This window comes from Quercus lobata, chromosome 3, assembly GCF_001633185.2.
Source record: "Quercus lobata isolate SW786 chromosome 3, ValleyOak3.0 Primary Assembly, whole genome shotgun sequence".
Lineage (NCBI taxonomy): Eukaryota > Viridiplantae > Streptophyta > Magnoliopsida > Fagales > Fagaceae > Quercus > Quercus lobata.
Window position 1 is genome coordinate 34,019,554 of NC_044906.1, and position 27,954 is coordinate 34,047,507.

The window sequence follows — 27,954 nt, forward strand, 5'->3', positions numbered from 1 at the left end:
CAAATGCACAAGTGGATAGCTAATTTGACAAAGAATAAAAACATATAAAAGAATTTAAAATCTTGAAAACTAATTTCATAATCTAATATCTTGAAAAATAAGCTAATAGTTGTGTTTAATTTTAGATGCATTATGGTTGGCACTCTATTTCTACTTGGGAATACACATCAAAATTTGATTGCTTACATATTTATATATGGTCTCTTTTATAAATATCATGTTATTGTAAATTTACACCCCATGAAATATTGTCTTTTATTTTTAAATACCTTTTATTTTGCCTATGGACTGTTACAAAATAGGCCTAAACATTCATAATTTATGTCAATTGCATTGATATACTTTGACTTTACTCTTTTCACATTTATGAATACTTCTCATACATTTTTATAATTTCATACATATATTTTTTAAGTTTATTGCAACCATATTATCTTGGTATGTACTTTGTAATTTGATATCTAAGAATCTTTATATATCACGTTATATAAGCAAGAAGAATGCTTCAATCTTTACTTATTGCATGCAATCATCAATTTTTTTGCATGCAACTAGATAAAAGTCTCATTTGTTTTCTTGAGGCCATTGTATTTGAATGGCGTTAAATATAAAAACATGTTTTAATGGTATCATCCAAAAAAATGTGTTAAAAAACTGATGTTTTTTAGGGTAGGGGGAAAAAAAAACTATGTGCATTATATTTGTCAATTGAGTGTGGGTTGTGTAGTGTAATGCTCATAACAAATAAGTAAACCAACTATAGCTTTATTTTAATTTTTTTTTTTTACCAAAAAAAAAAGTTTTTAAAAACGGGTTGGGTCATGTGTTAGCCAAGTTGGGTCGGGTTGACCCATAAAAATGAGTCAGATCACGTGTCAACCCGGTTTTTATTCGGATAGAAAAATTCGGTTTCAAGTTAGGTCTGCAAATTCCATCATGTTTTGCCATGTGTTACTTGTAGATAAGGATTGTAATTAGGGATGTCAATTCTTGTCGGCGTGTTATGGTTGGAGTATTTGGCTAAATGGCTCAAGCCAAATACAACCCATTTAACAATCGTGTCATGACCCTTTAATCCTAATACAACATACTAATGAAGCAAGTTAACACGACGTCACCCACTTGAAAAACTTAATAACGGGTCATGTTAGGTTGACACAAATGTGACACGACCCATTTTAATCCTTTTAATATTAAACAAATTGGGTTGACACAAATACAACCCATTTACCTTGTTTAAAATCAGAAACCCTTTTCAACATGTTTGACTTGATTAATATTGTTTTAAATGTTAAATAAACAACAAATTTAATACAAACTCATAACATCAAAATAGATATTCAGTATACAATTTGAAAGTTAATAATAATATCAAATACTTAAAACATATTGTCCAAAGGTTCTTAATAACATCTAATTACTTACCCACTTCACAAACTTAATAACGGGTCATGTTAGGTTGATACAAATGTGACATGACTCATTTTAATCCTCTTAATATTAAACAAATTGGGTTGGCACCATAGTTGTCGGTATCGTATCGTGTGTAAAAAGTTCCTATCGTATCGGCGTATCATAAGTGCTCATGAATCGTACGATACAATGTGCGTATCGTATGAATCGTAAAATTGTACGTATCGTCTGATACATAGAAAAATGTTTTAAAATGAGATTTTTTGTTAAAATTTGTACTTTTATTTGAATCTAACAAGTTGTTAGATTTGTTTTTAACACAAAATTATTAGTTTACTTAATTTGGCCTAATAAAATAACATATTCATAAGTTTTTTCCCCCTCTCTTTTTCCTATAAAATTTAAACTACACTGTACACACTTACTGTTCACTTTAATATTTGCAAATTTATTTTCTATACCATGAATAAGATATTAATTGGCAATATAATTATTTTTTTAATTTTGTCATTATTGTTATAAGTCCAAGAAACTAGGGGGCCGTTTAGTAACGTTGTTCTAGTAATGTTGTTTGTATTTTTTGGAAATACATGGATAAAAAAGTGTATAAAAATACGTGTAATATTATTTAAAAACTAAAAAGTGTTGCTCAAATAACCATACCAAACGGCCCATAGAATGCCAAGAAGATTTTTTTTTTTAATTATTAAAAGAAAAAGAAAAAGGAGAGATATTAAATGTTAATGACGATGAAGAAAATTTTAATGGAGAAATAAGTTTGCAAAATGATAAACATGATGACAACATTGACTTAGATGAGGTTTATTAGGCAATATGATGAAAATAAATTATTATTTTTTGATCATTTGTAATATATTGTCACTTTTAAATTTAAACCATTTGAATGTGTATGTTATAAACACTTGCTAGGTTGATTTATTTAGTTAGCTTGTTAAATATTATTACATAAGTGATGAATAAATTAGTTATTAGTTGAATATATTTAAAATTTATAATGGAAATACCATTTATATATGTATATTTATAATTTTTTATAAATTTTATTAAGTGTTTGTGTATCTTACGATACATGATACGAAAAAATAAAAAATCGATTCACGATACGATTCACGTTTTGATAACTATGGTTGACACAAATACAACCCATTTACCCCATTTAAAATAAGTAACCATTTTCAACTTGTTTGACTTGATTAATATTGTTTTAAATATTAAATAAATAGAAAATTTAATACAAACTCATAACATCAAAATAGATATTAAGTATACAATTTGAAAGTTAATAATAGTATCAAATACTTAAAACATATTGTCCAAAGGTTCAGAATAACATCTAAGTACTTAATAAATATTTTAAGTTTTTGTAACTACATACTTTTCTTTTTAAGTTTAAAAATATAGGTTGGATATAAAAGGTACTTGATAAATTTAAAATAAAATAAATAGTTATTTGTTATATGAGTTAAATAGGTCGTGATAAGTCATTTCTTGTTGACACTTGAATAAATTAACATGTCAAACATATCAATTGCAGATCAAGGGGGGAATGAACCCGTTTTTGACATGTTTCTTATTGTGTTGATTTTGGGTTGATGCAATTATGACCTGAACTTGCTAAAGCCTAAGGTTAACTTGTAAAATTTGTGTCGTATTTGCGGATTATGTCAAACATTAACACTTTTAATTGGAGTGCACGCTTATTTAGAAGAATATTTTAGGCTGTTTATAGTTGGCTTGATTTTGCATTAAAAAAAGATGTTGGCTTGATTTTGTTGATCAGTTAATTGTCTCGAGCCTCTCCATTGGTTCAAGTTCAGTTTGTTTGTGGTTTAATTTAAATTCTTTAATGATTGTACTCCGTTTAACCAATTTATTTATTATTTATTTTTTGATAATTCATAATTATAACGGAAGAGGAAATTTGGATTCAAAATATCTCCGTTCAAAATAAGAAAAAATACTAACCAATTGAGCTATCATTGAGTAATAATAAGTACTTACATATATCAATGATAACGGACAAAATAACGGTATGTAATATACAACAAAGAGGAAATTGTGTTCAAAATATCTCATATAAAGTGTTTTATATATAGTTAGATGCATTTAAATAAAAAGATAACAAAAAAGCAAAAAAAAAATAAAAAGGTTTAGACCGGGTCAGACTTGACCAATGTCTCGCCCCAGTCCAACTGGTCCACATACAACCCCCCAACCCTCGCCAAGCGAAAAAAAAGAAAAAAAGAAGAATCAAGGCCCATACGGCCATACAGGCTTGACCCAACCTAACCCAAACAAAAAAGTTGGCCACACGGGCTTTGCCTTAAACCTAACCCAAACTAAAAACCAAAGCCTACAAGAGCCTGACCCAAAGCCCAACTCAAGCTAATCACATGCTATATTTTTTATTTCAATTTTGTTTTTTTTTTTTGCTTTTGTTTTTGTTTTTGTTTTTTTTTTTTTTTCTTGTCGAATAAGTTGAAACTTATTTACAAGTGTAAGGACTGAGTTTGAATCCCAAACCCAAAGAATGAATAGGCTCGGGCCCAAAAAGCCCAAAATAATAAATTTGTAGAGAGTGAGTTGGAAAACTGGGGTAGAATGAGTTAGATGGCAAACAAAATGGATTCAAATGACAAGAACAGAAAGGTAGATATATTTCAACTAAAGAAAGTCGTTCTCGGACAGGTTCGAGGAGATCAATTGTTGTATATTTACCTTAAGTATGATTACAATATTATTTCCTGATTGCTACAGTGTTTCTTTTTAGATTTCTCTCTCTATTTTCCCCTCCATTCTCCATGGAGGGTCTCTTCTATTATACAATTCTCCTTAGACAATCTTGGCCTTCCACTTGTTGGTCATCCAAGTAACCACTTGAGTGCTTGTCCCATTGGACACCCTCTCAGTCCCTCTGTGCATCGGGGTTGCCAATGCAATACTGTTTAGGGGGTTTTCTCCACATTAATGCAGCCAGGAAGTTAGTTGTAGAGTATTCAATGCGGTGACAGTAGCCTTTCTTTTAGATATTTCTGAATTCCAATCCCTCTTGCACCTTTACAATGCACACCCTTATTAGTGGAACTTCTAGGGAGATCACCTTGAATGGTGGGATATACTCTTGATTTATGCTTTGTTCATTCGAGAAGACATTTCTCCTTGGCCTGCCTTCTCCAACCTTTTTATTTGTTACCTACTCATAGGACTCCTTGGACCAACCAACGTTCTCGGCCAAAACCCAAGGCCCAATATATAATTTTGGGCCCTTATCCGTACAACAAGTTATTTTATTTTTATTATTTCCATTTATATAATAAATATAATGATTATTATTTTTAATTGTTTTACAATTCTATAATAATAGTAATTAATAACTAAATTTTAGTTGACTACTCCACTTTTACTCATATCTTTAGTATACCTCAATACAGGACAAACACATGAAAAAATATTTGATAAGACAAAATTATATTATTTGAATCAATTAGAAATAATGTTTTCATTTATGAACTTGTAAGAATTAGATTTAGTAACCTTGTTTTTCTCAAAAAAAGAAAAATATTTAGTAACCTTGTAATTATGAAATGGACTATTTATATTATTAAAAAAATAAAAATAAAAAAATGACATCTTATGCATTTATTTACAATATTTTTTTTATACATTTATATGTGTGGGGTCAAAGAATTTGACAATCCTGGCTCACTTTATACTGGGCCCAAGACCCGTGCCGAGGAGGAAGAAATGGCCGAGGACGGATAAAGAAAGCCCAAATGGCCCAGAAGCGTTGCCGAGGACGATCTTGCTCTTGGCACCCCAGATCCCAAGGGGAGAGAACAGCACACCGGGAAAGGTAGTCTCCCAGAGCGCCCCTAGGAGAAGGGTAAGTACAGTAGGATACCCATAGGTGTATGGTGCGGGAGCAATCCAAGGAGAAACTGTCACCTCCGCATTGAATGCACCCAACTAACGTTCTGGCTGCATTAATGAGGAAATGACCCCCGAATAGTGCGGTCTTAGTTGCCGAAACTCACAGAGGGTTTGGGAAGGTGGCTGATGAGATGAGCACTTGAGTAATGACCTGCAAGATCAACAGGTGGAGGGTCAAGATCAACTGGAAAGACGTATATAATGTGAGAGACCTTCCAAGAATGGGGGATCGCGGAAGAAAAAGCAGGAGGAGAGAAAAAGAAGAAAACTGTAGCTGTTTGCATGATCTTGAAACCTCTGTAACCTAGTACTGAAGGAAGAAGAAGAATATTAAGTTCCTCGGACGTTTCGTCCGAGGACAAAGTTTCATGCTTTAACCCCTATCCTTGTTACTTAGCCCATACATAACCATGCCTATTGATTGTGGTTCGGACTAAGACCTAGTTCTTACACCCATTCTCTAAAAATTTATTGTGTTGGGCTAGTTGGGCTTGAGACCTTTCATCAAATAGAAAAAGTGCTCGAACCCAATCCCTACAATATGTATAGCATATATTATTATTATTATTATTATTATTATTTATATTTAAATTGAGTCTTTTAATAACACACATGTTCACAAATACATTATTTTGTTTTAACATAACTTGTTTGCAACATAAACGAATATAAACAAGATTTTTCTTGAGCTAAGCTCAAGCTTTTTGTTTTATTTACTACCAAAAAAGTTCACTAGGGACAGATAGTAACTATGTGATGAACATAGTAATGACTTAAAAGAAATGCAAGGGAGCGGAATACTTTGCATTTCACTAGTTAATTATGTTTGAACTAACTCGATTGTTAAATAAACGAATAAATAATCTTTTTATTGAATGAAATTTGAGCCTTTTGTTTCATTTATTTTTCAATCATATCGAGAGAGTTCTCTAAAATGATATATTAACTAAGTTTCTTTTTGTGGATTCCGATTGACTCAGTTAGTAAAGTCTTTTGTTATTAGATAATAAATCCAGGGTTTAAACCCCATTTATACCAAAATTCAACTAGCGTTTTAGCCTAATAATAAAAGCAATCATCATGGTGTGAATGTTTATAGGTTATATATATATAAAACAATGTGATGATTATGATGAGCATAGAAATGACTTAAAACTGAAATACTTTACATTTCACAAGTTTAAGAAGTCGCAAAAATCATTTGAAAAATAAAAAAAAAGATTCAAGAGTGAAGTGGTGTTAGTCAATATTGTTAGACTTTAAAGGAGAAAAAGGAAAAAAGAAAAAGAAAAAGAAAAAAGAAGACAATAAAAAGACGTAATTGGCAGCAAAAGAAATTTATTATTCTGAGAAAAAAAGACCGGAACAAAAATTGGTCACTAACTACCATAATCACATGTAAAGAAACAAAATGGTATAATATTTGTCAAAATTAATTTAGTAATCAGGCTTGGGCTACACACAAAGAAGTTTAGGTAGAGAGTCTTCCCAAAAAAAAAACTTAGGTAGAGTCTCGACAAAGCAAATTAACTACCATCTACTTGAGGGGAATTGCAGTTGTAAGTTGTAACTTGTAAGACTAGGCTGACGAGCGGGAAAGGCAGTTGTAAGCACTCTCTCAATCTTCCTAAATACAAAGGTTTTCAAACTTTTGCCTCTTCGTTTAAAATGTTTTATTTTAGCCCTTAAACTTTTCAATTTGTGTTAAAAAGGTCTTTGCCTTTAATTGTTGCTTTAAAAACAAAAATCCAAACAAGCATACAAAATAAAGAAAATATTTAAATAACTATTTTCCCCCTCATTTGCTATAATCAAAATTTATTATGCTGAACAGTTTCAAGTCTCAACTCAAAATCAAAGCAATAACTAACGCAGAAACCTCTTTGACACGAACTTAAAATAGAAGAGCATTGGTATCAGCTTATCAATTTCTTTTTTCTTTATTTTACTTTAAGGTATGATCACTCTTTTCTATTTTAGCTTAACTACTTTTCTTTTTCACCCACATCATATTTCATATTCTAAACCTTACTTCAGTTAAATATTATTTCTTCATTCATTTTTTATTACTTCTCTCACTTTTCAAAACAGTACTTTTCTTTATTATAGTTATCAAGACACAAAAACAATAAAATGTTGACATGGGTGTGGGTGCACCGCCCCGCACTTGCAAGTTGCATGACCTGTTTTCTCTTTTTTGGGAGTTGCTACCTGGTTTAAGTCTAGGAACCAAATTGGGCCTCTTGGATCTCTTACATGGGTTTGCATGCTAAAAACTAAGTTTGAAGTTAAGGTGTAGAGATGGGAAGGTGTTTAGGCCCCCGCCGTGGGTTGGCCTTTACTAATTTTGATAGGCCACATTTAATTATTAATAAAGCCCAAAATCTAATCATACAATTATTTAGTAAAATAAAACACACAAAGCAAAAATCTCACATAATGGCATAAAAGGAAATAAATTCAAATCAAATATCAAATAATTACAAATCAAATCAGATAAAAATCAATTCATGCATAAATAAGGAAACATCATATTCTAAACATGTCAAATATAATATCATGGAAAACTCAAGGAGAATATCATGGTAAAGTATAATAAACAAGCATGGAAAGGTCACTTTCTCAAAAAAAGAAAAAGAAAAAAAAAAGCATGGAAAGATCAAAGCAAATCAATCATGTAATTAAAACAAAGATTCATCAATTTTTTGGGTCAAGTTTGTGTATGCATCTTTAAGAGCATGCATATGCACCTTTAATAATGTGTGCACATATTCACTCAGAAACACAAATCCAAAATTAAATTACATGTTCAAGCAGATTCACATATTCATTTATTACCAATTCAACCCTTAATCAAAACATGGTAAGACACAACAAATCAATATCAAATAAATCAGTTCATATCCTAAACATGCATTGGATCTTAGTCTACCAAGAACAAAACATCACAAACAAAACATGTTCATTAAATCATATACCTAGTCAAGTTCATCAATTCATATATTTAATCATATTTGATGATGTCTAAAATCTTCAATTTGTTGTTCATCCAACGGAGCCAACAACTTTTTTCAACACTTGAAAAAAAAAAAAAAAAAAAAAAGAGTGAAGAGAGATTTGGTTGGAGAAATTCTCAAAAACCCTCTAATGGAAAAGTTAGAGCTGTATTTCTTAAATGAGACACTTCAATAATCAAGTAAATAGCTTTTGTCTTTTCTTTTAGGTTTGTGTTTTGCATACATTTTCCTTGTTATGATGCTATTAACTAGGCTTTATTGCCTTTGTAACGTATCTAGCTGCTTAGTCTACTTGGCTTTAATGGCCAACGACTATTTAGACCTGTTTGTGTAACGTTTTGCCATTACTAGTGCACTTACTACGAATATAATGCACAGTGATTGTTTTTTGGATGATGTATTTTTTTGGTTCATCAATATTCATCAATTTATATATCTAATCATTCAACTATTCATCCAAAACAAAACATGTGATTAAACAAATCGATCAACGACAAAACCTACACATGCTATATATTCTCAAAAACAACAAAAGAAGTAAAAAAAAGTTCAAACTAAGGAGGTGCCATGGAGAAAGCCTTGCTTGAAGATCATAGATTTTAGCATTCAATTGAGCCCTCAGTGCTTACACAATAAGATCAAATGAGATTTCAAAGGGATTAAAGAACCCAACAAATCTTTTGATAGTCACAACTCAAATAACAAGATATTCTTATGAAGCTTATAGAAAACAATTTGGGAAAAAAATTCCTATATGAAAATAACTCCTAGAGAGAGATGTTACAAATTATAAACATGGCTGTGCAAATATCTTTTCTTAAGAAAATAGATTTTCATCAAGAACACTACAAAATATTTTCTTTCTTCAAAACAATCTCATAAAGGTTTTGAAAGAGACTTGGATTTGATGATTGAAAGTAGTTTCAGCCTAATCTAATAGAAAGAGGTTTTAAGAACTTAGAAAAATGTGTTAGCTCTGTGTGTGTAGAAGATTCAAGGTGAATAAGTGTTCTTGAATGAGTTTTGGTGAAAAAGAGTCTCTCTCTCTTGCTAGGGTTTGGAGTTGGAGGCATAAAGTTGTATTTATATGCTCAAACTAAGGTTTTCAAGGTTTTTGGATGTTCCTAGGGGTCTAGGAGCCGGTCCTTATCAAAGAATGATGTTTTGGGCCCTTAAAATTTAAAATTGAAGTTCTGAAGGCTTGGGAACATGCCTGCGTATGCAGCCTCGAGACTACGTATGCATTTTTAACCCATGCTTCCCAAAACTCTAATTTTGACTGCATTGTTGGTCCAACTTCAAACAGCTATAACTCACTCATTTTAAATCCAAATTATTTATGTTCAAATTGAAGCTCAAGATGTCTAATTTCCAATGAAACAAATCCACTCAAACATTCTTTGTGGCTCAAAAGTTATGATCAAAATAGTGAGCAAAAGTCATTTTTCAGCATCGTTTTCAAATTGGTTTGGAGTACTTTTGAGTTGTAATTACTTCCGAACTATCAAGATAACTTTGATTAACTTTTGTTGACATATCAAGCTAATCATTGGGGCTGGAGAATAAAGGTTATTAACCAGTATAAAATGAGGTGTCTACAATGGGGAATAAACAATTCTCCCTAAGTGTTGGTAGAAAATTCCATAAAAAGAGGATATGAGGACAAAATAGGGAACCAAATCTAAAAACAGCTCGCATTAGATGACCTATCTCTTCCCTATTTTGGGGTTTTGCTATGGTTTTTCAATATATTTAGGGAACATTATTCATTTCCTATTTAATTTTTTTTTTAATATTGTTTTATGTGTCTTAGTAATTGCAAATTTGCAATAAAGGAAAATGAGTGTTTCGAAAAAAGGGAGAGAAATAAAAAAATGAATGAGTAAATAATATTTAAACGAAGTAGGCTTTATAACATAAATCTAATATGGGTGAAAATAAAAAATGGTTAGTTAAAATAAGAAAAGTATTTTGAACTTGACTCGTTTGTTAAATAAGCGAACATAAACAATTTTTTTTTTTTTAAAAATAAAATTCTCTAGTAGCGCTATTTATAAATGGCTTGGTTCATTTACAATACTACCCATGGTCAATTGGAAAGCTTTAAAAAAAAGTATTTGGGTAAATGAGGATTTCTTGTACAAGAGTATGAAAAATTTGCACAAAAAATTACCATGTTTGCCAATCAAAAGATAATAAAATGGATAACATGATCGAGTGATGCTCATGTATTATGAAATGAGGAACTTAATTATAGTCTTATTTTGCCTTGGTTTTGCAAAAGCATTAACACATCTAGGGGTGTCCATACTCGACCAGAGCTCGAAAACCTGACCAAACTGCCTGACATTGACCCGATTCTAGCTCAAACTAAAGCTTCAGTCGGTCGGCGGCAGGTATCCAATTCCAAGAACCTACGTCGACGAGTTGAGTGGCAGGTTTCCTTTTCCAAAACCTGAGCCACTTGACCCGATCGATGCTATATAAAAAATTCGGCCAAACAGGCAAGATCAAGAAAAATCTGGTGAGATCTCGACCCGATCCAGCGAGATTAGATTTGGTGGCACTTAGTCAGATCCGGCCTAATCCTAGCAAATTTTAGTGAAAATTTGCATATCTTTGCGACTTTTTGTAGTTTCTAGCAATGTTTTGCAAATTCTGATGAACTTCACCACCTACCGAACCGATCGACCACCACTCGAGCTTGAAATCGACTTGACCAATTGATGTTAGCGATCGGTTTTGAGTCCCTTCACCTTCCACCTGATGCCCGCGAGTTGGGTCCAAAACCAAACCGGCCTGACCCGTGGATAGGCCTAAACACATCAATTGGTTTCATCGTAAAAATAATTCAACTTTTTTTAGAAGGAAAAATGATGTAATTCACAATTGCAGATCTGGCTCAAGTAAATTTTTATGTAGTAGAAAACAGTTAAGTGTATCATCAATTGGTATCTCAAAAAAGAAAGAAATAATGTGTCATTTTTTTTGGTATCAACTTAAATAGAGGCCATTAATATTTTAAGATTAATGTTAAGTAGCCACTAGCCACCCGCAAGTCCCCATGAGAATGAAGTAGTACCAGCAAGCAAATACCAACTATAAATTTTATTACATTTTTTTTTAATAAACACTATAAATTAATTTAATCACAAAAAATAAAATGCTTACTTACATTGCATTTAAAAAAAAAAAAAATAATACTTAACATTATTCATTACCATTTATCATGTCAATTTATAAAATATATCAAGCAATTTCCCGTAAGAAGCGCTCTGATACAGTTCCATATTACCCGCCGTTATATAATTGTCCAAAATTATAAAAAAAAAAAAAGAAAAAGAAAAGAAAAGGGTCCAATTAATTGCTCGTTCCTCATCTAAAAAACGTAATCCTTAATATTCGCTTCTTAAGTTCGTAACTCTGTTTCTCACACTCACTAAAGAATATACTCATATACTCATCTCTTGACACTCGTCACCCCTTCTAGTTTATTTTTGGCAAACTTTTCTTTTCCTCTTTATATATATAGAGACTTCACTTCTATCACCATCTCCAATCCTCACCACTAAGCGTCTCTCTCTCTCTCTCTCTCTCTCTCTCATATTCTCTCAGCAATGGTGTTCAAGGTTTCTCGTGTCGAGACCAAGCCAATCGATGGCCAAAAGCCTGGTACCTCTGGTCTCCGCAAGAAGGTTCAAAATTTCCCTTTCTATTCAAATTCAATTCAATTCTTCACTGTTGCGCTTTTAATTTCATCTATTGCGTTTCACCGAATCAATCAGTTTATCGAAATTAAACCATAAAAATTCGATCTCTACTTGATCGAATTGATCAATTTTGATGCAGAATCAGATTATTTGAAAACTTTTTTTTCCGTACAGATTCTCATCGAATCAGATCTTAGTAAGACTGCACTACTTGTTTGGATCAGTGAGGCTTGTGAAAATCAATTTAAATTCTCTGCCTTTTCGTATACTGACTGTGTTGATGAATGAATATTGATTTCTCTATTTCGCTTTGGATTCAAGAAATATTAGTTTATCAATTGCTGAGTTACTACGCGATTGTTGATATTTGTGTTAACTTATATTGTTTGTTGTTTTATTGTGTGGAAAATGCTTGGGCACTCTTTTTGTCTTTGTTTGCAGTATTTGGATCTATTAGTTTAATAATTTAATTTGCTTCAGATCTAGCTTTTTCAATTTTTAATTATCAGTGGTTCGAATATTGAGTAATGACGAAATACGTTGTCTTGAGTAGCTCTGGTAACTGTGATTGTGTATTATTAACATTGTCCAATTGCTGATCTTTGATTTGTAGATCCCATTTTTTCCCTTTTAAATTAAGAGAAATGCTATGTCAACTGACATTTTCACAACAAATTTTATGTGCAGGTTGTTATTGGTTGTTACAGGTGGGCAAAAACGTAATTTAAGTTGTGGATTCAAATTAGAACCAATAACAACTTTCTACCTCTGATTTGTTGTGAAAATGTTGTAGACGTAGTACTTCTCTTAAATTAATATTGAGCTCAGCTGTCATTGAAAAATAAAAAAAAACTTTGATAAATTTAAAATACAGGATGTGTATGGAATCATTGCATCAATTCAAAACCCGTTGTGAATTTTTAAAGAAAACCGAATTGATTTATGTTTTTTTAAGCAATATCATTTTTATGAACACCTTGTGATGAGAGATTGTATGTTGGAAAATGTTTGTTTATTTTGCAAGAGTTCACCATGATTTTATTTTGTTTATTTAACTGAAAGTATTACTAATGCCGTACCTTTTCAGGTGAAAGTTTTCATACAACCTCATTACTTGCACAATTTCGTTCAATCAACATTCAATGCCCTTACTCCAGAAAAAGTCAGAGGTAAGGGTTCGTTCTGCCATGGATTGGATTATGTGTATGATTAGTGAAACGGTTCTGTTGCAAGCGGGAATTATAAAAAGATTTTTTTTTCTTCAGTTGCAATGGGACTTTTATACCTCCTTATGCATTAACAGTTTGAAAATATACTGGCAATGAGAGGGTTTTAACTTTTAAGGCCTATTTTTGCGGTTAGCCTTAAGCCAAGGCATCAAGAACATAATAAATAAATAAATAAATGAGTAAAAAGTATTTTAAAGCACACCTTGAGACTTAAGCAACCCCTTTGGTATTAGACTCTCACAGGACATGCACCCTGCACAATGAGTGCAACCTGATATTAGAAGTTTCCACGTACCTCATACAACACAATTCTACAACTAAGATATGGTTCGTTCATTTGGTTAAAATCTACTTATGTTCTACTATCAATCATGTAGGTGCTACACTTGTTGTATCTGGTGATGGCCGCTACTACTCAAAAGATGCTATTCAGGTACATTCTAATCCATTTTTATTCTAAATGAACTTTGTATATATGAAAAGTTTCATTCACAGATGCACAAATATGGAAGACAGAAGATGTCCAATGTTCAAATATTCTACTAATTAGAGGATGAGAATTTATTATAGAAGGAAATGAGAACTTTCTTTGGTTCTTTGATCCTAGAGAGCAAACAAGGTTATATAGCATGGTCTGATGAAAAAACTAGGAATCATTCTTCTATGGAACTAAAAGTTGTTTAGATTTGAATTTGTGGTCAGCTTATCATTTAGTGGTATAAAGGTTCAAAATCTTATATGCTCTTCTGTCCACAAAAGATTTTTACTAATGTTGAATTATTTATAGTAGGTTAACAATCATGGAAAAAATTTCTTACTTATGACTATGCTTCTTTGTTTGTGTTTTCTAGTAAATTATTCTGGTTACTTGCTTCTCTGAATCTAGTTCATCTTTTATTATGCACTGAATTGGAATTTGTTAGGTCAGTGGTAGACTTAGCTTAGTTGAGGCATCTACTGCATTAGTTTGTTGCAGATTGAAAACAATTTGTTCAGATACGGCATTATGCCTATGAGCTCTAGCTCAAATGGCCCTTCCTCCTTCCATAATAATGGGATGGAGGGTGAGGTTATGGGTTTAGAACCCACTAGATACATGTGTCACCAATTTAAAAAAAAAAAAATTGTTCAGATATGGCATTATATGTTTGTATTTATGTCATATATTCTCTCTTTTTAGGAGGATATGGCTATTGTTGTTGATTCAATCATATAGGATTTAACCATTACATTGCTTTGCTGCAACCTAAATGAAGCCCCATGATCTAGATTGGCTAAACCATGACCAAGAGGTTGAATGTATTGCTTGTGTTGTCCTTCACTAGGGGTTGAATGTTTTGCTCCTGGGATTGGGCTTGGTGGGGTCTGCAGCTTGTGTCAATGCCTCTGAACTGTCCCAAATTACATGATTGTTGGACCCCCTTTATTTTCTTTCAGGGTTGTCATTTTTTTTTATGGTTATGATATGATTTGCTTACATCTTGTGTATGTTGCTTAATGATACTGTCTCTATTATTATTTTTTTTTTGGATTCTGGGGGAAGGTCAGATTTAAGTATCTACTTCTAATCTGTTTCGTTAAATGGGCAGATCATCACTAAGATGTCTGCAGCAAATGGAGTCAGACGTGTTTGGGTTGGTCAAAATGGATTGCTTTCAACTCCTGCTGTATCGGCAGTTATACGTGAAAGAGTTGGAGTAGATGTAAGTTGTACTGCTTTAATGCTGACATCTTCCTTTTTCTCATCTCAAAATTATTTGGGAAACTGCTTAATAATAATTTGAAAATAATAATTGTAAATTTATAGTTGTAACCTTTGATAACAGGGATCCAGGGCATCAGGAGCTTTTATATTGACAGCAAGTCACAATCCAGGTGGTCCTAATGAGGTAGGCCCAATTGTTCATATCCTGAATATTTTGGTTTATGGCTAAGATTGATGATTATTACCTTGCTGTCTGTCTTTTTGTTTTGCATTAAGAAAAAGTGCTGTGAATCTGACTGCTTGAGGGTTGGTAGCTGAAATTATCATATAATAATTAGCATAGGCTCTCTTTCCTATTGGGGTAGAGGAAATCTTAGTTTTCAAGTGTGAGTGGAAAAGAAGATACAAATAAGAATAAAATTATGAAAGAAATGGGCTGTTTTTACAGTGAGCCCTCTCCCAATCTGAATACTTTGGGAGTTAAATGGAAGGCTGGCGAAGAAGGAAAGAATATTGAGTAAGGAGATGCTTCATTAAGAATAGTGGAAGCCATTCTCTTTATGAGGTAGCATGCAGTCAGTATTGCATCACTCTAGAAATTTTTGGGTTCATATGAAACAAGATGGTGCAAGCAACATCACAGAGGTGTATATTTTTGCGCCTAGTGTCACCATTCTGTTGTGGCATGTGAGGACAAGTGATTTGATGTACAATGCCTTTGTTGGATAAATAAGAAGCAAAGGATGACTTAGAGCTTACTCTTTTTGGCATTGCCGAATTGCAACACTTGGATTTTTTGGCGAAATTGAATTTTGATCTCTTTGTGAAAAAGTTGAGAAATGGACATGAAATTAGAACAATTTTTCATTATTCAGGAGTAGTCAACAACAAAGGTAACAATATACTGAAATTTAGTGGATGGAACATGAAAGGGATCCCATACATCAGAGTGTACTAATTCAAATGGGTTAGAGCATCGACCAACCAACCTAGATAGGAAAGACACACAATGATGTTTGCTGATCTGACATGCTTCATAAGACAAAAAAGATACATGATCAATACTCTTAACTTGATGCTTCAAAGTGGATAGAGGCGGGGTAACCTAGCCCACATCCTCTGCAGGTGATACGACTAGCTCTGATTACCGCTGTTGCCTTAGCTGTCTCTAGAAGGATAGCATTCTCTTTCTTTCTAACATCTAGTTCCCCTTGCCTGTCAGAGAGACACTTTTTATTTAAAAGTGTAACCTTTAGCTTGACTATTTTCAAATTGGTGAGTGCACTTCCACTGTTAATGAATCAATTTCTTGGTTGTGAATCTGCATTGAGAACAAGTTCTCTGTTACTTTCCTACTGGCGTCAGTTTGATCTTTTCACGTTCTCTGTTAATTTCCATCCTCTCTTGCTCCCCTACTCCAATTTCACTTAATCATGTACTGTCAGCATTTGTGCCATATTGGACTTTGCACATTACAATTATCATCATTGTTCTTTTTAGATTATGCACCATATAGCTGAAATCAGACTTATGGATTAAAAGCCTGAATTATCTCTGGGCTATAATTTTATGTGAAATCATTGTTTTTGCTTACTATCATCCCTGAGAGTCTCAATTTCTCCACCTGTTATATATGATGTTCCCAACCGTTAGAATGTGTGTCTCCATTATTGGATACAGTTCATTGTCACTCATGTTATTCTTACCCCTATGTAGGCTGTGTGACCAACCATCATAATCCTAAGATTTCATGGGGTAAGTTACTAATTGAAAACAAACAAACAAACAAACAAAAAAACTTTATCAAAAAGATTTCGGTAAGTTATGGTATTATCTGCCTCTGGAATTGCTTATTCCTAGACACTCTAGAAGAGAATTGCTTATGATTTGTGGAACTGGGCTAGGTACCAAATAATATGTATTTAAAAAACTTAGATGCATCAAACATATCTATCGGAAGGGCAAATTTTGAAGTATAGAATGTCAAATTAGAATAAGAAATTATTTTCTAATATGGCAATTGAGCAATTGAAATGCTGTTTTTTGTTAGATATTATTGCTTAGGAAAATTTAATAAAGTCTGTTCTTCCCCTTGTTTTATGATTGCAGGATTTTGGGATTAAATATAACATGGAAAATGGTGGACCTGCTCCAGAGGGAATCACTGATAAGATATATGAGAACACAAAAACAATAAAGGAGTACTTCATTTCAGAAGATCTGCCTGATGTATTACACCATCAATTCCCCTCCCCCCTCTCTCTCTCTCTCTCTCTCTATTTAATGTTGTTAAACTTTTGTGCGTGGTTTCATTTATCATATTGCTCCTCACAATTCAAAATCTGCATACAGGTGGATATCTCAGCAGTAGGTGTATCCAGCTTTGCAGGGCCTGAGGGACAATTTGATGTTGAGGTTTTTGATTCAGCGAGTGATTATGTGAAATTAATGAAGTAAGCTTTCCCTACAGGATCTTCATATCTCTCCTGTTTTAGTATTAAATGGCAAAAGGGCTATGTTCACTGCAGCCTCAATATCTGATGCTTCTTTCTCCACAAACAAGTGATTCCCAAACGGAACTATTCCTAAGGAAATTTGCTTGAATGTTGCAGGGATTTGATGTATGCTGTTACTTTTATTGTTAATTTTTCTGGAAATGTTAGGGGCATTATCCATGATATCTGCACAGTTTCCTTCCCCCCTCTCTCTCTCTCCCTATTAGACATTATCCAATCCTTCTTTCTCAATTTTCCAGGTCTATTTTTGATTTTGAGTCTATCAGGAAGCTAATCTCCTCTCCAAAATTCACATTTTGGTATGTATAACGCTTCTTATTTTCATATTTTGTGCAGAATATTATATTTTCTTTTGTGTGTGAATATACCTACATATACACACATATTATATGCATGTGTGTGTGTGTGTGTGTAAAGTTTTTGTAAATGCTATGACTTATATATGCTGTCATTTTGAAGTTATGATGCGCTACATGGGGTTGCTGGAGCTTATGCAAAACGTATTTTTGTTGAAGAACTTGGTGCGCAAGAAAGCTCATTGCTGAACTGCACTCCCAAGGTCCTGCTAAGTTTGTGAAGAATTTTATTTCTTTATTTCTTCCACCCTCATGTGATATCCTAATATTGCTGGTTCATGGACAAATTCATGCAAACAGGAAGATTTTGGTGGGGGCCATCCAGATCCCAATCTCACTTATGCAAAAGAGTTGGTTGCTCGCATGGGACTAGGAAAATCAAGCTCTCAAGGTGAACCCCCAGAATTTGGTGCGGCTGCTGATGGTGATGCGGACCGTAATATGATCCTTGGTAAAAGGTAGCATTTTCCTTGGACTTTTTTTTGAAGTCAATTTTTTTTTTTTTAAAAAATTTTTATCTTACTTATAATTTGCATTTACAACTCATCTTTCTCTTAGGTTCTTTGTTACCCCATCGGATTCTGTGGCCATCATTGCTGCAAATGCAGTCGAATCTATACCCTACTTCTCTGACGGTCTAAAGGGAGTTGCCAGGTTCCATATTTTTCTGTTTAACTTCTACTGTTTCTCAGTGTAAATGCAATTAGGGGTGCTGTTTTTACCTTGTTTCTTGTTTGAGCAGTACATTCGAATTGGTTGGTACCATGGGGAACTTAATTAGTTATGGTTATGTTGGATGAACATAAATGAATATATTTAAATGCTAAGTGGAGATCATTTAGCATAACATCTTAGTACAAATTTGTGTGTTGATTGTCTTAAAAGCTGAAGAGTATTTGTGAAATTCTATTGGATGATGGAGATGTTTTTAATGATTAGGGTCAGGCAATTATTTTGTATGAATTAAGGTTGATAACTCTTTATGGCTAAATTCTGCAAAAAACACTGCTCATGTAGTGGCCATTTATTACTCTTCTACTTCAATATTTCTTTTGAACTACATACTGAATTCCAAATCTTCAAAACAATATAGTAAAAAATACACCTGCCAAATGAATTATACTTCTGTAGATACATTTTGAAACTAAAATTGCAACAATGACCATGCATATAAATTGGATTTGTTACACATAATCTGAAGATGGAGAAAATGGTTTTCAGATGATTTGACACAATTGGAGGGCAAAAGAAAAAAAAAAAAGATTTTATTTTTATTTTTATTGTTTACTTTTAGGGTGGTGGGGAGAGGGGGGGGGGGGTGTGGGTGGCCCATGGGGGGTTGGTTCTGAGGGCAAAAGAAAATACACGTTATAAGAACTTTTCACGAGGATTGCTGTTTACTATGTATACTACTGTGAGGGTGTCTATAAATTAATGATGCAATGATTTAGCTACTAAATCTATTTATCCATGTAACTTACATGGTAGATTGATATCTAGTAGTATAGAACAAATAGTTACTTATCAAATAAATATTGGCCAGTTATTGTTGATATTAGTAATTATCTATTATGTAATGGAAGTTGTAGATGGGTCACTTATGCCCTGATCTCATTTGATGAGAACTGACAAATGATTTCTTGTTGCTCCCCCTATTTATTTGTGTCTACCATGTTGCTTTGAATGCCCTGAGTTGGTGCAGCCTTCATTGCCATAAAGCAAAGATGGTGGTACAGGCCACTAGAATAGGTGGCAGTTGCTTAAAAGCTCTTTATAACTATTGGAACACCATATAATATAAGATATGGAAAGGTCTACTATACTTGAAACAAATTTCACATTAGTGTATGGGCTTGAGCTACTTCTTTTTGTAATATATATGAAATGAACCCATATGAGTGCCTGCATTCTGACTCATTTTAGAGCTACAAAATACTTTTAAGGCTCCTTCTAACGACTTGAGACTTCCACTCTTGGTGTATTTCATTGATTCATGCATTGTACTCCAATGTTAATTGAAGAAATCCTTTATGCTTAGTTGTTGTAATAAAATATTTAAATAATACCATCCTTTGACTTTGCCCCTTGTAGGAGCATGCCGACCTCAGCTGCCCTTGATGTTGTAGCTAAACATTTAAATTTAAAGTTTTTTGAGGTATTCTCTGGGCACAGCTTAAAAAAAAAGGATTATTGTCATCCCTGTGCTTCTGGCTACTGATTTTGGAGGCATTTATTTCAGGTACCCACTGGCTGGAAATTCTTTGGTAATTTAATGGATGCTGGATTATGTTCAGTTTGTGGTGAAGAAAGTTTTGGAACTGGTTAGTAATTGGTATTTCCCTTTACAAAGCAAATCATTTAACATTTGGAACAGTCAGAAACTTGCATATTGCTGTTGTATTATCATTTGTTTTATTTGTTGACAGGCTCAGACCATATACGTGAAAAAGATGGAATCTGGGCAGTTTTGGCTTGGCTCTCTATCCTCGCTCATAAGAATAAGGAAAATCTTGGAGAGGAAAAGCTTGTGTCTGTTGAAGACATAGTGCGCCAGCATTGGACCACTTATGGTCGCCACTATTATACTCGATATGATTATGAGGTGGGTTTTACCCATGTTTAGCAATAGGAAATCTTGGATTGTTATCTAACTTGTTGAAATTGTTTCTTGAAGAATGTGGATGCTGGTGCAGCCAAGGAACTAATGGCATATTTGGTCAAACTGCAATCCTCCCTTCCTGAAGTTAATGAGTATGTTCTCGACTACTAAAGACCGCTTTTTTGTTGTTGTTGTTGATAATCAGTAGTTAGGAAGGAGAGGGGGAATGTGAATCTTAGATGTTTCCAATGGAAACACCAGAAGGTGCCAGGTGAGCTATAAGACTCTTGACACTTTAGAAGACTACTTTATTTCTGAGATTAGACATGTTTCTTCAGTGGTTTCATTAAGTAGTGACAAACATTAGTTTGCTGAAAAAGGGGAATGTTGTTGCGGTCTCAGTGCTGTTATCATCTTCCAAATCATGAACTCAAACTCCTTAATTTATATTGTTGCTGCATATCAAGATCTTTGTTTACTCTGAATTGGTGTCTACCTCTAGATACTCAGTCAACTCCATAATCTGTTAGAGAAGGTTGTAGTTGCTTGTTGGGTGAACTGACCTGTTCTCAGAATCTCCCTGGAATGCACGGACGCGGCTCCAGAGGAGCCGCACCCGCGTCCGACTCGGTGGGACGCGGCGATGCGGGAGGGACGCCACTGATTGCGCGTCCTGCCACGTGGATTCCCCGACTCGCGCTGACGCGGCTCAAATCGGGCCGACTCGGGCCGTATCGGCTGAATATCGGTGTGTTTCGGCCGGTAAGAAGAGAAAAAAAAAAATTAAAACTGTCTGTAACTCACTGTTCTTCGTCTTCTTCTTCTTTGCTTCTTCGTCTTCTTCTTCACCGGCCTTAACCCCTTTCTTCTTCTTCTTCTTCTTCTTTGCTTCGTAACTCACTGTTCTGTTTCTTTTTTGAAGAGCTCTGTTTCTTATGACTGTCCCAGGAGATAAAAAAGCTTTATTTTTTCTTTGTGGCTCTCACGCCTCTCTGACCAAACACGTGAGAGCCACATCTACCCCTTTTTTTTTTTTTTTTTCTTTTTTAATAGGAAGCTACACCTATTTTAATACTTACTACATATATCATTTATTTTATTTTTGAGCTAAGTCACATCTTTTTATTTATTTATTATTTATGAGAAGCTTCATCTATTTTAATACCTCTGCCAATAATTCAAGTGTCAAAAACTTTATTATTATTATTATTATTATATAAAAAAGTATGCTTAGTAATATATTAAAAATATAAATAAAAATATTTTTAATAATTTTTTAATCGCCAAGTCCCGCCGCACCCACACCCACCTTTTTCAAAAATTGCCGAGTTCCGCACCCGCACCCACACCTGAGTCCCGAAATGCACCCGTGCTTCATAAGAATCTCCTATTTACCTGCTTAATTAATTAGGTTCAGGTGACTTAATGTTAGAGGACTTTCTTGATAATGGTCTCTATCGAGGATGAAATTGTAGTTTAGAGTCATATATGAGATATTTTGAAATTTTAATTCTTGACCTTTCTCCTCTTATAAGAGATCTTATCTCGAGCTCAGTTGGTTAGGCTCAGCTAAATATTTCTCAGTTAACCGTTCAAGATTTCAGTTAAAAATGAGCTGCTGAACTCTTGTAAATAGTGAATCTGCTGCAGTTATCTACAGTTAATGCGTGTACATTCATTATGTCCTTGACCTTGAATAAGGTGTTATGTTTGGAGCCACATGCCTAATATATATATATATATATATATTTTTTTTTTTCACAATAAAGGGTTCACATTTCCTTTTAAAGAATTTTGCTATTTATTTATACAGAATTGTGAAAGGAACACGCTCAGATGTGTCAAAAGTTGTCAATGCTGATGAATTTGAATACAAAGATCCCGTTGATGGCTCCATCTCAAAGCACCAGGGTATTCGATATTTGTTTGAGGATGGGTCACGATTGGTAAGTTGACTTTTTATACCTTTCGTTGTTGATAATTCATCAGGGGAAGCCTTTATTATTAGGATCTAATTTATGGGTGTGAAACACAAACACAATAGGATTTATTTAACTGAACTTGATTGGTTGTAATTGTTTAGTTTTTTAGTTTTTTTTTCCCCAGTATTTTTAGGAGTGCATTTAATTGCTGTACACAATTGGCTTTGAGGGCTATCTTTAGGAGTGCATATAACTCTACTCTACTGTCTACTCCCCTCTCCCTCCCCCTCAATCCAAACCAGCCATAAAGAATGCAAAGAAAGATTGTTTTCTGAAATAGAAAATTTATTTGATCATTTCTTCTTGCAAATAAGAGTTGATTTGTTGTTTTTTGTAGACACCCTTTGCTAGACTGAAAAAATTGCCGAGATCAAACTTTTGTGGACATTCAACAGAATTGTCATGATGAAGTTTCTATTACTAAGTAATTATGTTGGAGCTGAGTAGACTTATTCTACTTTTCCCTTCCTGAACACACTTGCAGGTTTTCCGTCTTTCAGGAACTGGCTCGGAAGGTGCAACCATCCGTCTATACATTGAGCAGTATGAGAAAGATCCATCAAAAACTGGCCGAGATTCTCAAGATGCACTCGCTCCTCTTGTGAGATATCCCTAACTTGTATCTGATTATCCTACATTTTATTCAATTATTTGGGCTAACCATAATGCACCCAATTTCAGGTTGAGGTTGCTTTGAAACTTTCTAAGATGCAGGAATTCACTGGCCGAACTGCCCCTACTGTTATCACATAGAGGCACACAGGGTGATAGTGCCATTGTATGTTGTTTGTTTTAATGCTGCTCCATAAGTTTGATACCCTACATATATCTGTATCATTTTGCAGTCTTTCGGATGACGGATATGAGAGTATGTCGACTAATAAGATACCAATCTTTTTTTTTGATCTTCAAAACTATATGAATGTTCTATTACTTTGCTGAATGTCCCAGTTGACAAGGATTAGAGTTTCTGCAGAATTTGGCTAACTCTTTTTGCGTGCTTTTATTTTTCTTTAATTTCTGCCGGTAAGAGAAAAAAAGGTTGAGGCAGCTCGTTTGATAATATTTCTCCTCCTTTTTTTTTCCTACACAATCCTATAACTTTCTGAAAAATTATGCTTGGATTTCTCTACGTTAAACATCAATTAGTACCAATTATTTCTGTTCGTGAAAGCAGTCTTAGAGCACTCACATCAGTCTTTTCAAATTTATAGATAAAATTTACCCAAAAAACCAACTCTTTTATTTTTTCCATTCTTAACAATGTAAAGAAACTAATTGAAATAATAAAAAACTGAATATGATCACTTCAAAAAAAAAAAAAAAAAAACTAGATTCAAAAGCTCATAAAAAAACATAAAAATCAAACAGTTAAACCCCCCCCCCCCCCAACAACTCTCAATTCTTATTGCTAAATTTTTTTTCTTTTATTCTTCAAAATGTTTTTTTTTTAAAATTTTTTTATTTGATATAAATCTTATTTTAATGTAATCTAAATATATGTGTGTGAAACTCATTTTTAAAAATTTGAGTCTCGGCTTTTGCTTCTTCACTCTACAAATACTTATAATTGTGGAGTGATCATCATGCCAAGAGTACGCGGTAGTTCAAATGTTGATTTTGAAAGAAATTTGCACAAGTATCATATTGTAAACCATGATACCAAGATAATAACAAAAATAAGTTAAATATTAGTGGACAAAACAATCAATACTGTCTTTGAGAAATACTGAGTTGTGGGTCTTACTGACAGTGAAGATAGAGTGGAGTGATGGGCAAGGTGATGGGCCAGACGACAGAGACAAATAAAAGTCGAGGGCTCAAGATTTCAACAGCTGTGGGCTCACCACTGGTGTTAAGAAGTGATTGTGCAGGGATGCCGAAATTTCACTGGAGGTAGGGTTAGTGTGTGAGGTGGAAGTGTGAAAATGTTGTGAAAAGATTATGCCAATTTTTTAATTGTTTGAGCATCGGGTATTTGGGTCCTTGAGAAGTGATTTGTTCACGATATTTTCATAATACTTTCACAACAAATTATAGGTAGAAAGTTGTTATTAGTTCTAATTTGAATTCACAACTTAATTCAATTACTTTTTTACCCACTCATACCAATCAATAACATCCTACCACTTAGGATTTGTTATGAAAATGTTATGGATATAGTATTTCTCCAGATTCTTAGGCTCCATTCTAATTGTAGGCCCTATGTTTTGAGTCATGCGAGAGACTAGATTAATTTAGAAATATTGTGAAATTGTTGTGAATTTTTATAGTGTTTTTCGCTTTATTGATATATCTTTAGCTTTATATTTCACCATTGTCATTGTTTTATAATCATATCCATGAACTTTTCATTTTCACAACATGCGAGATGATCATGAATGTGCAGAAGAATAAGAAGCAAAAAGAAAAAGAAAAAGGTGGTGATCATCAATGAACTTGTCTATCAACACATGGGACTATGATTTCATAACCTACCAACCTACTGGTTGAATGATTTCATCAGTGGCTGACCACACGTTTAATCGGATTTTAGTTAATCCATGTGTACATGTCCATTAGCTGTAATCTTCAAGCATTATTTAGTAAGGTACCATATAGTCAAGGACAATTCTTTTTTTTTTTTTTTTGAAAAATAGTCAAGGACAATTACTTTTTTTTTTGAAAGATAGTCAAGGACAATTACATGTATCACTCAAATCAGTATGCAATAATTAATACACGGCGTACAGTCTAGCATGAGATTTGACAAAAATACAAGCTAATTTATGTGGGCACATCTTAATATAAGTTTTTGGCTAATATTTGGTCACTAGGACTAGGAGTAGGAGCCACACATCGTGAAGATTATCCTAAAATGTTGTAGAACATAGATAGGTTATAGCTCGCAACAACAACGTAAAATAATATAATAAGTAAAGACAAGATACCAATTATTCCGAAAAAAGAAAAACAATACACCTTGTACGATTCTAAGAGAAATAAAAAAATTAAAGGAAAATTTGAAGCTCAATGCTTAAGAAATTTTTATATGGTTCATAACTTAGTGCTGTTTTGAGCTATGAAGTCACTCTCCTAACTCTTCACTTTATAAAATGCTATAGATTGTGTGTAATATTGTGGGTATAAAACTGTGAAAGACCAAAGGATCTGATCCAGCAGTAGTACTGCATATACGTCTCGGATGTTGTTGAGGACATTCATCAAATCCCAAAATCTAATAGGGGTTTTTGGGCCCGTTTGATAGAGGAGTTTGAGTAATGTTGTTTGTAGTTTTTTGAAATATGTGTGGGTGAAAAAGTGTGTGATATTGTTTAAAAACTAAAAATGAATTGTTTAACAACTCTACCAAACGAGTAGATTCCCAAAAATATTAAAATTTTAAAATATTCTGATATTATTAGTTTGTATAAGTAATTCTGATTTAGAAAAACAAAAAGATGAAAATAATTATTTTTTGATAGATATGGCGGGCATAATTAACATTATGTAATACTAGCTTTGCACGTACGATGTTACTTGTAGGGACATTGGGCCCAAGGGTCCATTATTTATTTGTATATTGGACCTGTGGCCCAAGCCGAGGACTAAGAGTTGTCCGAGGAGGAAAAATCTTTGACAGAAAAGACTGTGTTAGTAAATGAAGAAATTAGTTTTGGTCATAATAGCCCAGGAGGATTGTCTGAGGATGAATGCCTCCTCGGCTAATAGAGGCTGAGGTCAAGAGGAGTGATCCTTTGTTCAGGGGAACGTTCCAGGAAGTTCGATCGGTATAGATAGGCACGGTAGAGACATAGGGAGAAATCCTAAAATATTTAAGGAGAAAATTGCTGCTACCGTATTAAATACACTACAGCTAACTCTCTGATCGTATTAATGTGGAAGTGATACTTAAACAGTGATTATCAGCCTTACAGCTGCTACATGAAGACTTTTGGGAGGGGCTAATGGGACAAGTATCAACACCAACCATTGGACATGTACGTGGAAGGTGGAAATGAGATGGGGAGACAGTATAAAGGAAGAAGGAGGCAATGAGACAAAGGGATCGGAGAAATAAAGAAAGAAACACTGTAGCAATCTAAAACCAGACCTGTAACCATATTTAAGAACATTATATAAGAATCAGTCTCCTTGGATATTGCTGAGGACATTCTTCCTTTAGTTTAAACTTGTATTTTTTTACTCCTTTGTCATCAAGTCTACCTAACTTATTGTTTGGTTAACTAAAGCCCAATTTTTCTAATTTATTCTCTATAAATTCACTGTTCTGGGCTTTTTGGGCCTAAGTCCATTCATACTTTGGACTAGGTTTCAAAGCTGGTCCTTACATTACTCTTTTTATTTATTTATTTATTTTGAGTCTAGTATCATAATGTTTAAAAGTAAGATAGATATAATGTCATAATTTCTAGGATCTATAAAAGTTTCAAAATTTGAATTTAAAATAAAAAGTGATAATTCAAATTGAAAAAGAGAAAAGAAAAAGTATAAAACTCAGGAACTTAAAAAAAAATAGTAAATTACTCTTTTAACCTGTTTGTGTTTTTAAATTTAAAATGATTTAACTAAAAGATAGTGATATTTTAGAGAGTTTAAAAATTTGTGTAAGGATATTTTAGTACACAAAATAATGAAACTCAATAGAGAATCCTCTTATTAATAGTATAGATAAACAATTGTACCCGCTCTAGCTCATACATATTCACAAGAATTTTTGTGTGCATTTTTATTTTTGTTGTTGGCAACGTTTTTGGCGATTGTCTTTTTCCACTAAAATAATAAAGTCTATATGGCAGCCTGTGCACCTCTCTACGTTAAGATGACTAGGGTTTTGACGTTTTCCTTGATATTACATTGGGGCTAGGGGTGGATGTTGCATTAACACTAACACAAAAAAAAAAAAAAAAGAGTTGATTGATATTCCAATACTTGAACAACACAAATATAAGCGTACACAAGACTTTGTGCAAACAAAGCATGATGTGCAGGGTTGGAACCATGAATTTTGAGTTGGGGGCTAAACTATTGTGTCAAGATAAACTCAAATCACAAATAGACATTACCCTAAAAAAATCCACATAATATATGTGTGTATGAAAATATAAATTTTAAATTTCTTATTCTAAAGTAAGTTATATACATATACACAAAATTATCAACTTTAATATGTATATATATACACCTAGACACAAGATCTTCTTTATAAAAGAAACTTATAATCTTCTTAAACTCTAATAAGTATACAAACATTGTATAATTGGGTATATAACATACAAATATAAAGAACCAAAAAAAAAAAAAAAAAAAAAAAAAAAAAAAAAAAAACGAATATGGTATCTTCCATCAAAGTCATGCTTGACAATAATATTTCACGTAATAAACTTCATCAATTATTATTATTATAACAAAATTATACATAATTTCCTTTTTGATATATAAATTGTTTGCAAAACTTCATTCATGTTTGACAAAT

The 27,954-nt window shown here is 33.2% G+C and overlaps 1 protein-coding gene across 1 annotated transcript; it reads left to right on the forward strand.

Moving 5' to 3' along the window:
• The first annotated feature begins 11,812 nt into the window (after positions 1 to 11,812).
• Positions 11,813 to 23,456, forward strand: LOC115981545 (phosphoglucomutase, cytoplasmic). The gene is made up of 18 exons (XM_031103756.1): positions 11,813 to 12,076; positions 13,179 to 13,260; positions 13,698 to 13,753; positions 14,910 to 15,023; positions 15,147 to 15,209; positions 17,135 to 17,254; positions 17,378 to 17,478; positions 17,781 to 17,840; positions 18,001 to 18,100; positions 18,198 to 18,355; positions 18,456 to 18,551; positions 19,989 to 20,052; positions 20,137 to 20,218; positions 20,324 to 20,499; positions 20,572 to 20,648; positions 22,310 to 22,442; positions 22,963 to 23,079; positions 23,160 to 23,456. Exons 1-18 carry the CDS (start codon positions 11,999 to 12,001, stop codon positions 23,229 to 23,231), a joined length of 1,749 nt encoding a protein of 582 aa, XP_030959616.1. The 5' UTR covers positions 11,813 to 11,998; the 3' UTR covers positions 23,232 to 23,456.
• The last annotated feature ends 4,498 nt before the right edge of the window (positions 23,457 to 27,954 follow it).